The sequence below is a fragment of the Lycium barbarum genome, chromosome 4 (genome assembly GCF_019175385.1).
Source record: "Lycium barbarum isolate Lr01 chromosome 4, ASM1917538v2, whole genome shotgun sequence".
Taxonomy (NCBI): Eukaryota; Viridiplantae; Streptophyta; class Magnoliopsida; order Solanales; family Solanaceae; genus Lycium; species Lycium barbarum.
Window position 1 is genome coordinate 29,455,144 of NC_083340.1, and position 14,387 is coordinate 29,469,530.

At 34.9% G+C, this 14,387-nt stretch overlaps 2 protein-coding genes across 4 annotated transcripts; both read right to left on the reverse strand.

Moving 5' to 3' along the window:
- Positions 1–871: 871 nt before the first annotated feature.
- Positions 872–2,886, reverse strand: LOC132635748 (CBL-interacting serine/threonine-protein kinase 5-like). The gene has a single exon (XM_060352252.1). It carries the CDS (start codon positions 2,455–2,457, stop codon positions 1,081–1,083), a length of 1,377 nt encoding a protein of 458 aa, XP_060208235.1. The 5' UTR covers positions 2,458–2,886; the 3' UTR covers positions 872–1,080.
- Positions 2,887–5,163: 2,277 nt separating this feature from the next.
- LOC132635749 (uncharacterized) lies at positions 5,164–13,688 on the reverse strand. Of its 3 annotated transcripts, XR_009580730.1 has the most exons (4): positions 13,019–13,679; positions 12,841–12,928; positions 5,557–5,780; positions 5,164–5,409 (listed from the first exon to the last, which is right to left on the reverse strand). XR_009580730.1 is itself a non-coding variant. In XM_060352253.1 (3 exons), exons 1-3 carry the CDS (start codon positions 13,357–13,359, stop codon positions 5,712–5,714), a joined length of 498 nt encoding a protein of 165 aa, XP_060208236.1. In that variant the 5' UTR covers positions 13,360–13,679; the 3' UTR covers positions 5,164–5,711. The 3 variants fall into 3 exon arrangements, 2 of the variants coding, with proteins under 2 accessions (XP_060208236.1, XP_060208237.1); XM_060352253.1 differs by having other exon boundaries at positions 5,164–5,780; XM_060352254.1 differs by lacking the exons at positions 5,164–5,409; positions 5,557–5,780 and adding an exon at positions 11,537–11,659 and having other exon boundaries at positions 13,019–13,688.
- Positions 13,689–14,387: the final 699 nt, after the last annotated feature.

A 14,387-nucleotide genomic window follows, 5' to 3' on the forward strand; every position in this document is an offset into this window, starting at 1 on the left:
TTAGATATAAAATCTTTAAAATTAAATTTACATATTTAAAAACCAAAGAAAAAGAATTATATGTCATCGTAGCAATTCAAATATTTAAAAGACATAGAAAATCGCGATCAGAGTAAAGTTCAGTTGACTTTGAAAATAGTAATTGTATCACATAAAGTGAAAGACAGAGTAATATGTTACTCATTTCTCTTAGATTATCATTTAATGCCTATCAAAATATTTACATATTATCACCTGACGAAACATTTACTTATACAAATAATTTGTACACCATCGGCGCATATTAATTAAACTCCTTAAAAATCTAAGGGCCTGTTGGCCTGGATAATTTTCACTTTTTCAGAATTGTATTCCGGAATCATGTTTGGATATCGAATGTTGCAATTTTCTAGAATTCAACTTTGGAAAACACCAAATATTTGTTTTTACATCTTTCTCCCCAAATCAATCATAAAAATTCAACAGTTTTTTCTTCATGTCCAAATGCAAATTCAATTTTCAAATACCATTTTTTAACTCTTTTCCAAATACTACTTTCTTTTGTCAAACTTCATACTTATTTTTTATGTCCAAAATGTCCACTAAAGAACTTTAAACACCAAAGTTCTCGAGTCTACAACTAACCTTGACGAGGCGATAAAGTTTACACCACAATGAAAAACATGCTAATGAAGAAGCAAATGTCAAATGCTTTAATATCTGATGTGACCAGATTGTGCTTGCGACTTTAACTTGCAACTTACAAATCCAGCTAAGCGCCTATGACCAAAAATAAAACTAAAAAAAAAAAGGAGGTGAAGTATAATCCTTTGAACAAGATTCCTACAAGCTTGGATTAATTGTGCTTGAGGTAATTAGAGGAAATCAAACGAATCACAACAGGCAAACGATTCAAAATCAGTTTCAAGAATGACCTACTCATAACACATATTCCAAGTGGTCAGTATAACACTCATTTATGTACAAATCAGTTACGAAGTAAGACGAATATCTCCGGTCGTCAATCTATTTCCATCAGTCCGCCGGTGGAAGCAAAACACAAACACAAAAGACGAGGGGGAATATGCAATTTACCAAATCCTATTGCTCCAAGTCCTGTTTGTTATCAGTATCAGCACTTTCAGTACCAGTCCCTTGCCATGTCCAGACAATGTCCTTCAAGGCAGGTCTGACTTCCTCTTCACAAAACTTGTTATACTCCAAGGTGTCACCGGAGGACTTGGAGAGCTCGACAACGGTGACTTCCGGAGCCACCTTAAACACCTCGGCGGTGACCAACAACTGCCCTTTCCGGCCTTCCTCAGGGCATTGCATCTTCAACTTGAATGGTTTTACCCTATAAACCTTATACCTCATAGCTTTAGCCATTTTCTCCATTTTTCGGATGACATCCCGGGCAGTGCTCCTTGAAGTGAACATGGATGCCGCCTTCCCTTTGATCTCAAACAAGCTAGACAAATCAAAACCGGAGGACATCGACGAAATCAACTCGAATGCATTGAAAAATGCAGGGGATGAAGGGGATTTCCTAATCATTCCTCCCTGCATGCTGCTCATTCCCTCCTCTTCATGATCATCATTTTCTTGTTCTTTTTCCAACTTTTGTAAATCTTGGATCGAAAACGCCCTTGGTATAGAAAAATTCTTCCTAAACCACGGAACCCTCATGATACCTTGAATGGTTATCCTCCTTTCCGGATCAGCCATTAAAAGTTTAGATATCAAACGCCTTGAATCCATTGAAAACCACGGAGGGAACTCGAAATAAGCCTTGAAAATCTTCTTGTACATGTTACTCAAATTCTCATCTTGGAATGGGAGATAACCAGCTAGAAGCACATACAAAATAACCCCGCATGACCAAATATCAGCTTTTGCGCCATCATAACCTTTCCTCCTTAAAACCTCAGGAGCAACATATGCTGGTGTCCCACACTGTGTATGAAGCAAACCATCATTATTTCTACTCAATTTCTCATCAGGCAAAACCGATAACCCGAAATCAGATATCTTCAAGTCCTCATTCTCATCAAGGAGGAGGTTTTCAGGCTTCAAATCGCGGTGATAAACCCCTCGGCTGTGGCAGAAATCAACAGCACTTATCAATTGTTGAAAATACTTTCTTGCTGTATCTTCCTTAAATTTGCCTTTGGCCACTAATTTTGCGAAGAGCTCGCCTCCTTTAACATACTCCATTATGAAGAATATTTTGGACTTTGTAGCCATCACTTCTTTGAGCTCAACGATATTTGGATGACGAACGCGGCCCATCACTGAGATTTCTCGTGTTATTTGCTCCATCATTCCTTCTTTCTGAACTTGATCTTTTTTTATCACTTTGATGGCTACACTTTCACCTGTTTCTAGTTCTTTCCCATAGTACACTTTTGCAAATGTCCCTTTGCCTAATAGCTTCCCTATTTCATACTTTTCAAACAACAATTGCCTCTCCTCCATGTTTACTTTTAGATATTTCAAGAAACACTGATTTTGTTTTTTGGAATTTCAATAAGATTCTAGGGATCAAGAAAATGAGCACATTTAAAAAGGATTATTAAAAAAGAATGAAAGATTTATAATACCTTTTGAAATTCTTTCCAAGTGGAATGTTGAGAGAGAGTATTACTAGCAAACAAACAATGAACAGGGGAAGGAAGATTTAAGAAGCTGCTGAGATAGAACACAGGACGTAACAAGATATTTTTCGAAAATAAAAACCAGATCTGTTGACCTTTTAGTAACACAAAAAAAAAATCTTTGAATAATTCAATAAGAAGTAGAAATTGGAATATGGGAAAAGACAGCTTGCTGTCTTTAACAAGTAAGTATTATTCATTAATGAATCTTTTCCAAAATATTCCAAGTTATACTTGGCCAACTTTTTCTGTCCTAATTTGAGTGCCTCAAAGTGGCTTCAAGTTGAATTTTTCAAAGTCACAAGTTGTTTGATGTCTACCTTCACCAAAATAACGACAATAATGATAATAAAGTAAATTATATCTAAAATTAGTGATTATTATTATTATTATTATTATTATTATTATTATTATTATTATTATTCTAGTTTTGGAGTTACATCAGTTTTAACAAGGAAATAATGGGAGGTGCTTTAGTTGAGGGCCACGAATTCATGAGATTAAATAAGATTTTTTTTTATTTTTTTTATAACCATTTGAGTATTCAGTACTTACTGAACTGATTAATTTAGATTACTGAATTGATTAATTTAGATTCGCGTTGCATAACGTCTGTTTAAATCGAAACTAATTTAGATTCGTGTTGCGTAACGTCCGTTTAAATGGAAAGCGCTCCTTATTAAGAGTTTTTATATTCTCAAGACTCAAATTCAAAATCTCTAATTATGGGTGAAGGCACGTTACCAAATCCTTTGTGGTGATTGGTAAAGGAGTTTAATATGCATGAGAATGTAATTGTTGCTTACCAAGTTAGCACAATGTAAGATTTATTATGCAGAGCTTCGAAAAGTCGCATTTATTAAGAATTTTTTTCTTCACATTATTTGGCCCAGATTTGGTGGACGAATCTCATTGTTTCTTCCATTGCCAACTGTTTTCTATTGTTTATTTTCCTTTTGTTTGATCCAGCAATGATTTGAGTAATGCATATCTGTCCAATATGATGTGTTGGAGAAAATATTATAATATAATTTTATTCATTTATTCAAAATTCGATATTTGCATAAGACTTTTCTCAGATTTTGTTTCTTCAGAATGGAATGAAAGAGAAGGGAAATACATTTTGGAGGCAAGTGTATACATTTTATTTTTTTAAGTATAAATATACATAAGATATATACATAATATACACAAATGTACATATAATATACATAGTCAGTGTATAGGTTTTATATATTTTGGGGAGCGTCCGTAATTAATTTTGGTTGCTGGCCAAAAATGAAAAAAGCCCAAAAGAAGGGGGGTGGGGAGGGGAGCTCTTTTTAAACATTTTTTTGTGCGGAATTCCCTTCAAAAGCACTGGTCTTTAATTTTTGCCCATCAAATTGGTGGTCTTTAATTTTTAGCATTCGCCTAATACCCCAAGGTTCTGGGTTCGAATCCCAGCTCAGTAAAAAAAAAAATTTGGATTCGCAAGAACTCTACCTGCAGGTATAGTTTTGCATTCAAAATTCTACCTGAGGCCTAACTTTGCTACAAAATTCTGTCTTGACCTTCTTCTTTTTTTGACTGAGCCGGGATTCGAACCCCAAACCTCGTGGTATTAGGCGAAGGGAAAATTAAAGACCACCAATGTAAGGAGCAAAAATTAAAGACCAGTGTCTTTGAAGGGTAATAGGGCAAATGACCCCTTTTTAAATCCTTCGAGCAAATGGAATTAACCAAAGTTTGTTGTAGCAGTCCATAGTCCTGTTTGAACAATTTCTGATTTCAAGATTTACTATGGAGAAGGGGATAAAAATGTCCTGGTTAGATTTTTTTATAAGTGAAAGCTAAACATGATTATTTAACAACTAAGAAATCTATTTTAAAAAAATTGAAATAAAAAAGAGACTCAATGCAGGAAGTAATAAGGAGTGTTTGAAAAGTAGATACTAGATTAAATTGAATTTGAGTGATTGATTGGATGATATCCATCTCAGTATAAGATGCGCGCTTCATACACGCCCAATTCTCTGTCCGATTGTGTCAAAAGTCTTATCCTTGAACATTAATTCTTCTGATTGCATATTGGGCTATAGGCTGCGGGTTAATAAGCTGAATCATCCAGCTGGCCAAAATGCTGTAATGTAAGATTCCCAACCATTTTAAACTGAGTATTTGATATTTCATAGAAAGATTCCCAACCCTTTTGAATTTTGATCACCATAATGTAAAATTATTATTTCACCCTATGACAAAATGCTGTCGACTTTTTTGAATGGAAACCTTCTCCCCTCATTTGTTCTTGTTTCTTAATATTATATTATTAAAAAAAACTCACAAAACTCAGTTTGATTCTTATAAGATCTCAAATCTATCAAAAGACAAGCGTTATCTCCTGTTTTGGGTTCACTCCTCTTTAGCTAGATATAATTTCAAATATATGCCTGAGTTTCACGAGTAATAAAAAAATACAATAAAATAAGAAGGGGGGTGGGACTATTCAGAAACTAGAGGATTCACCCAAATTACATACCATACATCGCATAACAACCGGGGTTTCTCTATAAAAGGAAGAGACGGATCATTATACATAGATAATGGGGTTTCTCTTTCTCACATTCTTTTTCCTTTTCTATAGATCTTTCCTGGAAAAAGATTTCATAAGATGACAAAAAGGAAATTGTAAAACAAGCAGTCCAGAAAACAGAGAAACCAAATTACCTGAAGAACCAGTGCCCAATTATAAAGTGCATCATAATCTTCTGGATTTCGCTAGTGCACTAGCATACTAGCACAAACATCAGAACTCAGATAGGCATTCATGAAATATCAAAGCTTAATATGGGAAAGATTTATATGCAGTTCAGAATACAGATCCACAAGAGTTGTGCACAACACTCACCAGACCAAAAAGAGAAGAAAAAAACAAACTCACCGAGAAATCCCACATTGACAGAAATAAGATGTTAAGGTCCCTAATTCTGGACTGACTTGCTGGACGACTAACTGGAAAGTCAGATCCAACACGCAGGTCTAAGCCCTTGTTCTTGTTCCTTGGCTTGCCTATGATTGCTAAATTTTGCAATTCATTCAGGGAATCGCAGACCTGGAAACTTGTTTGAGATTATTTTTTTTCCCACTACTCCACCATCTCTCCACCTGTAAAAAGGGGAGAAGTTAAAAAGAAGGGAAAAAGGAGTAAGACCAAATATTTAAAACAAAAAGTTTTTTTTTTTTAAATAATCCACTAGGCGGTGCCTAGAGCTAATTTTTATTAATCAATAAAAACAAACCTCAAAGAGAAGAGTATAAGCAAGAGGGGCTAGGCCTTACCTTACTAATCCTAATGAGGTAATGAACATCTATTAATTAACAAACATGAAGAAAATAAGAGCTACAGAAAACTAGATATTCTATGATCATCACAAAGTTTATAATACACTCTATGATGATATTGCAAATGAGGATGCTTAAGTAATGCAAAAACAAAAAAAAAAACAAGAATAAAGTTGAGTTACCAACCTCAAACTTTATTTTATATATGTATGACCTAAAAAATATATCTTGCCCGTCTAATATAACTTGAAGTATTTTTTTCTTGTCTTCTTCTTCTTCTTCAAATCTGTCCAACAACACTTGATAGTTCATCACCTCTTCTTAGATTTATTGGATTTTGTTAAAGTTGTTGACACTATCATATGATTCTGCTTTGCCAGTCGCATCGGTAGATGCCTTGGAATAAATTCTTCGTTCACCTTACCATCCCAACTATGTTGCCTTCCATGTGTCTTCTTTTTGAGTATGTTGCTTTCACTTCTTTGTTGCCTATGTGAGAGATCCCCATCCTTAGCCACCTTATCAAAGCATATGTCCATCATATCATCCTCATCATCCCCATCGAACATGTCATAGCCCAAGTCAATATCATAAGTTGTAGTTGGATTAGCTCCTGAAACTACAACTCCTAGCTCAGGGCTCTTTGCCAACACTCTCATATCCTTGGTGGTAATGGACAAGCTCTTTTTAGTGTTATCAATTGCATTCAATGTATCTCTCATTGCCATAGATGGATTTGCCTTACTTGAAGGCACAAATACGGGTGCTTGAGGACTTAACTTACTTCTAGGAGGAGAAGTAATATGCTCCTCTTCTCAACTGAATTTGCCTACCTAGGAGGGCTCGTTTCCCCTGATTTTTCCTCTGAAACAATCAAATCGTTTGTAAAATTAGCTTGCACAAAAGTATTATTTTTATCTACACAATGCTCCAACTGAATTTTTTCAATACCGATCAATGGTTCAAAAACATTTTGAGTTGGTAGAATTAAATTAGGATCGAGCACAACTAAACATTTCCTCGCACCCTTTCCTCGACTTGGAGAATTACTTTGACTAGCCGAGGAACCAATACGACTTCCCCTCTAATTTTTGTGTGCAATCAATGTCCAATTTCTAGTTCCATTATCGTTTTCAACTTACAAAACATGCTGCCCAGAATATTCAGCAGCATTAACATCAACTGTATCAATCAGTTTTTGCCCCGAATCAACTCGTGACGCATCGACCCCAACTCTTGGTGTTGCCTCTCTTTTTCGATTACATTGCTATTTAATTGCTGCCCAGATTCTTCCATATCAATAGAACCAATATTAAGAGCCACTAATGGGCATTTCTCTACTGTAGCATGAACTGGTTCTGACGCTAAAATAGTATCCAAGTCTGCCTCCACTGTGGCTGCATGATTTTGCAATCGAATCTCTGAAACACCTCCTTTTCTAGAAGCTAGTTCATGAACAATATTACCTGTATCAACCTCCATTGTGGCTGCACGGTTTTGCTCAAAATTGGAAGCAACCAGTGCATCAGTTCGATTAACGTTCGCAACTTCAGATTGTGCTTTCGCAACTTCTCTAACTATCGGTAACTGCTACCCAGATTTTTGCGAAAGCACCTCTGAAACACCTCTATTTCCATAATTTTCACCTGATGCACAATTTTGCTTATAAGTGGGAGCAACCAGTGCACTAGTTCCTCCGTTTCCAAGTTATGGCTTCCCTAATTTGCTATTCGACACAACACTCAAATTCGCAGCATTATTTTGAATTTCAAATAATGCATTACTAAGAGTGGGACCGGAAAGATCTACTCCTTTTACTGCCTGATTAGTCCATTTTTTAAATTTTTTCCCATCAAAAATTGTACGCAAATCACCTTGAAATTTTTTCAACACTTCCATCTTCATCTTCCGCCTCATCTTGATTGTTATTTTTATGTCTTTTCAATATCAGACGACGACTACCTTCATCATGACCTTGGTGCTTACAATAATTGCAACACAAAGGCAAATTATCATATACAATCTCCTGGAAAACCTCGACAACTTTACCAGATTTTCCATCAACGAACTGCAGCCTTATATGATTTGGAAGCTTATCCATTAGATCGAGTATAACCTTTACCCTAGCTGTGCTAGGTCTTGACTTGATTTGAGTTGCTTTATCAATAGTTATTGGTTTCCCAATTGAGGACGATATAGACAATAGAGACTTCTTTGCAAACAAATCAGGAGATAAATCAGGTAAAGAAATCCATACCACAGCCTTAGTCGTTTCCTCCTTAGGATTAAATCCAATGGACCATGGAAATACCCTATATTGATGCTCTTGTCCATTGTACAGAAGATAGTTAACTGAGCGAGATAAAGCTAGTACATAATCTTCATATTGGTCAAACCTCAACTAGCTTTGTCTTGGAGAAAGTAAACTAATTAAGCAATTGGCCTTGGTACCAAGATGTTTTGGCAGAAGTGACCTTAAGTCCTTTAAATCCGGTGCTCCATGAGATAATTTAACCACCACTGCTTGATGCAATCCTTCTTCGATCGCAAAGTCTTGTCTTTCCTCCATTGAAAACGTGATGGTAGGTTCTCCATGAACTGTTTCAATTCGTTTTAGTATAGTTTTTGTATTAACTTGGACAAATTGTTTAGGATTTAGGAGAGTTGCATAAGAAGTGGATGTATTAGGGGTTAGATTTGTCTCTCCCATAGCCAAAGGCTGGGGAGAGGGCGTTGCAGCCATGGCTGCTCGAAGGTTTCTCCATCGCCTGGGAGAGGAGAGAGGAGAGAGCGGTCCACTAGGTTTTTTTTTTTTTTGAAAATTTATCTAAGCCGTTTGAGAAAGTTCCTACTCTCTGTAACGTGATAAAATCCAACCTATTTTTATTAATAATGTTAACTCTCTTAAATAGAGGGTTACAGTTGCAAGAGTCCTAACAAATTAGAAATAACAAAAGTCCTATAAAACTGAAATAACAAGAATCCTAATCCATGCAGGGAAGTTTTATTCGACTAACAAACTAATTCAGAAAATATTAATTAATATCTATCCTATTAATTCTTTCGTCTAGAATATTGTTTCCTGACAAATGCATCAATAACATAAGAAATCTATTCTCAACATGACATGGAACAGAGAATGAAACAATTGTTTCATACTTCAAAATTTTCTTTTTCTTCTCCCATAAGGCAATAGTTCGTTTTGTGGTCCTAGCGAAACATTTCAAAGTATTCAAGTTAATTCTCATGTTTTTCAATTAACGATCTTAAACAAAGCATACATTTAATACTCTTATCCAGTTACAAACTACTTTATAGTGGTAATATCTCACATCCCAACCCATGGAGGAAAATCTTGGAAAACAAAGCACCCCATAAAGTGGCATGTTTAACTTGGTTGGTGGCTAACGAGGCTTGTCTAACCCAGGAAAACCTACAGAGAGGGGGATTATACATCTACGACATATGTGTTATGTGCGAACAATAATACGAATACGCAAATCATCTTTTTCATTCACTGTAAATAAATCAATTGTATATGGAGCATGCTATTTAATATTTTTAAGGTGAAATAGACCATGCCAAGAACAATAGGAGCTAGTGGTAAGCTGGACTAAAGGAGGAATTGGGTAATGTTCGGAGCTTGAATACCATAGAGCAATTGTATAGTGGGTGATTTACGGTGAAATCATTAATATTCTGAAGTAAGAAAATGAAAGCATGCTCAGATAGATACAATTGCTTTTGGTGTTAAGCTTTTTGGCTGGATAATCAAATTCACAAGTAAATAGGAAAATGTAAGTTACAGGCTTCTTAATGTTGAAAAACACACAAGAACGAAAAATAGCAGACGTCTTGAGGTATTAAGGTCAAGCTGAAGTATTTGTGGTTGTAGAAGTGATTCAAAATAAACAGCAGATATTGTTCTAAAGAAGATAGATTAAATTAATTGATTACACAGTTAAATGCAAACAAAATACCTTCAAACGTTACATCTCTGGAGAAAACCTAACTATAGGGAGTGTCTATTTTAACATCAAATGGAAGTAATAATCCTCCCATCCTTCTTAAATTCATATTCAAATTTAGGATTGGATTGATGTTAAAATCATCATGAGGTGTTAGGTATAGCAGAGGCGGATCCAGCATTTAAACTCTGTGAGTTCAATCTTACAATTTTTAGTATTGAACCCATTATATTTTAAAATTTAGGGGTTCATATCTACTATATATTATAATTTTACTAAATTTTTACCCCTAAATTTATGCTCCGCCTCAAAAGTTAGGGGTTCAATTGAACCCCACTTAATAGGCTAGATACGCCCCTGAGGTATAGCTCTTATAATCAGAAAATGATGTCTGAATCTATGCTCGATGATCAAAACAGAAGCCTCAACTAATTTGAAGCATGAATACACAAGAGGCAAACTTTCAGCTTTTAACTCACGACTATGCCATCAAGGCACTCAAAATACATTACATTCATTTTGTGCTTTAGACATTATATTTTTGTGTTTCATTATATGTACTTTCGACTCGGGAAGCCAATATCAGTTGTCAAGACAAGAAGGTAGTAGAGTTTGGTACCTTTAAATGCTGGCATGGTCATAACTCACAGACCAACCATCATCTTCTTCAATGTTATCCATTTTCAAATTTTGTTAGCGCTTCATTTACTTTCATTCATGGTTATTTTCTCTAACAGAGTGTGCTTTTCTTGCTTTTGTGCCTGCTACAGTGAACTTGGATGAGTATATTTTACATTCAAGTGTGCACATTTATAGCTGACCAACCATAATGTTGCTCAATCTTGTTCACTCTTTTTCTAAAATCTTGTTTGTGTTTCATATATTTTCGTTCATGATCATTTTATCCAACCACCTGAACTTTGTCGCATTCCGATCAATAAACAGTTAACTTAGACAAGAATATTTTACAACTAAGACTATACTTGTACTGTCGACCAGTCATCATCTTCTTCAATTAGCTAGTTTTATAGTCAATTTTCCTTTGTGTTTCATTTATTTTCATTTCATCGAACCGCCTAAACTTTATTGCATTCGCATCAAGTACAATTAACTTAGACGAGTATATTTTACAATCAAGAATGTACTTTTACCGTCAACCAGTCATCATCTTCTTCAACTAGCTAGTCTTCTAGTCAACTTCACTTTGTCTTTTGTCCATCTTCATTCGTAATCATATCATTCAACAGCATGAACTTCCTTATTCTTTTGTCAGCTATAGTAAACATGGATGGGTACATTACATGTCCAAGAATGCACTTTTAATACAGAAGCACATGACTCAATCTAGCACATTGATGATATTTTTTACTCCCTCCGTTTCAATTTGTGTGTCTTACTTTCCTTTTTAATCTGTTTAAAAAAGAATGTCTCTTTCCTTTCTGAAAACTCTTTAATTTCAACTTTCTACATGGCATGTTTATGATCACAAGATTAAAGTACATTTGGTACATTCTACATATCTTTAATTTAAGATCACAAGATTCAAAAGTCTTCTTTACTTTCTTAAACTCTGTGTCAAGTCAAAATCAGAAAAACAACTGAAGCAAAGCAAATTATTTGGTAAGTACATAGCACAGTGGAAACATCAAAACGTACTGAGCTTTTAAATGATCTTCTCTTTCTTCCAAAGCAGCACTTCTGACCGAAGAGATTCTACTTCTATAGCAGTTAAAACTACATGCAAATCATGATAAACTCAGTGTTACTTCACAAAGATAAAGACTACGAGAACAAAGAACTAAGGAAGTACCAAGTTAGATTGTTAGAAGATAATTGATAAGCACGAGATTAGTATTAGGATGGGGACTTAATAGTTCATCCACAAATGTGAATAATCATAGATAAATTCCGATCTGCATCTCAGAATCAGGATGTTTTGAAATTATCCTGAGATCTTGTTTTGAAATTATCATGATAAACACACACTTTCTCAAATATCAACTTGTTTGAAACTTGTTCTTCAATCTCTCGTATGACTAACTTCACAAGGGAGGCCATACCCTTAACAAGTAGTAAAAGGATATCAGAGTAAATGTAAGTATCAAATAGGATCCAACAGAAAGAAATTTGCCCAGTATTCTTTCACCATCTCCATACCTGAGGTATATCCTCATTCTTTCTCTCAATGCTGTCATCCAAAATATTACTCTCAACACCGAAAAGTGAATGAATGGAGGCACTCTGAAGATAAAAGTCGATTCAACAAAAGAAATCTAAAGAAGGCACAAACGGTATAAAAGAAAGGGATAAGTTAACACCAAGTGAAGACCCATTCCAGCTTCACTTATCTGAAAATTAAAGCTCTAAGTAAGTGGGAGAAGTAAATATTCAGCGGAAAAGATTACCATCAATGACTAATGACTTAAAATATTACATGAAATCAGTACATCTGACACAGATAAGAGGGAAAAGAATCCATAAATTCTGCACAAGAATTTTGCTGATGCACTATTTTCTTCAAATTTCCATGATACTTGTTTGATGAATTAACAGACACCAGTTATCAAGTTGGGAAAAGGGCTTAATCAAAACCTGAATGGGAAAACTAGACCGAATTTAAGATCCTTAAGTGAGGGCTTCTCTGAGATAAGACTTTGCAGCTTGTTTTACATTTCCAGTGTTCGGCCAACTAACTAAAGATATAATCAAGAAAGAAAAAGAAAAGGAAAAAAGGAAACAGGAGCAGAAGGAACATTATAAATCTTCTGGAACTAGGCTTTAGTTTTCCCCAATGGTCAAATTCTATATATTACATTGCTAAAACAGAGGAAAGAAATTTTCCATAGTTGCATAATATAGGGAAAGGGCTGAGAATATCAAAAACTTGAGATACTGAAAGATATGGAATGATTTACCTTCTGCAGCCCTTTGAAGTTAAGAATTTCGTTTAAACTAGCTGAGTCTCCATTTTCAATTGCAGCTTCTGGATTTTTTGCAGGATTACTGCAGAGAGCACTACTAGTAAGCAAACAACAATAACAATCCTCAATATCCAAATCACAAAACTACACAAAACTAGAAAGAGATACTTACTCATGGAATGATGGTGTAATCCAAGTTAGCGGGTAAGCAGGACTTAGGGACAATTCAGGATAGAAATTTTCAATTTCTTCAGTTTCAAGATTGTAAGTCCCCGTATCTCTTTTACCGCATTCCATTCCAAAATGATCATACCAATCATTGGTAAAATATATATAATTAGGCTCGACTCCTTTAAATTTGGAGGAGTCGATGGAAATTGGTCCATTACGGTCCAAAAAGATGGCCGACTCTCCCAAGGTATTGATCTCCTTCTTCACTTCACCATTGATTATATCTAATTCAAACAATTTAAATTCAGTGGTCTTGTGAGAACGATGAGAAGACCATTCCATGCGCTTTGGACCATAATAACGGGCAAATCAGGTTACAAGTAATAGCGAACCCGATATGTCAACTAGATAGAATTGCATTGAGCGGTCGTCATGCCATATATGATCCTCCAATTGCATAAGCAAGTGGGGTTCTACTACGCTTGGTTGAGGCCCTGACCCCGGAATATCTAAAACTCAATTTTGCTCGACCATGACACACAATAAAATTGACGTCGCCAAAAAGCCAAACTATTAATATTTCCATGTCCTCCAAAGTACGAAACCAATAGTACATAATCTGATGTAAGAGAAGGACTAGAAGATAAGATAGCGCTGTCCATGCAGCTCCAGCTTTCGTGTGGAGCCAATAAGTTTTCTCGCGAAGGAAGTGGAATTTGGGTACGGGCAAGGGCGGCTCAATACAATCAGTGGCCTAAATCAAACTTTAATAAGATATCATAAATATTTCAAGTAAAATTCGTGTATCTTTTTTTAAATTCGCTCTTTTAAACTTTCTAGAGGCAAAATTATAAATTTATCCTTTTAAAAATCAATTCATTCAAAAACTTCTTTTAATGGACAAATAAAAATAATTGACGAAGAAAGATTGAGTTTCAAACGGAATATAAAATCATCATAAACAAGAAAAGAGGAGAACAAATGAACAGAAGAAGGAGAAATCAAAACCAATAGGGTACGTATATATACTAATTAATAAAAGATAGGAACTTAACCTAATTCGCTCACTCATTTGAACATCTCAAATTAAAATCTAACATAAAACCATTTATTTATGATAATTTAGAAAAATTATATATTGTATAAAATTAAAGACCATTTCCAAGTCTTTTTAAATATAAAAACTTACAATTCTCTTGTATAGTGACACAGTAATGCATTAAATCTTCTTTCCATATAATCTTCTTACAGTAATCTTCTTATAACCACTAAAAAATTGCTATATGTATAACAAAATTACAATTGTTCATTGTTCTCTTATATATAGTCATGATATTAGGAAGGGAAAATACATTAAAAAAATCCCAACG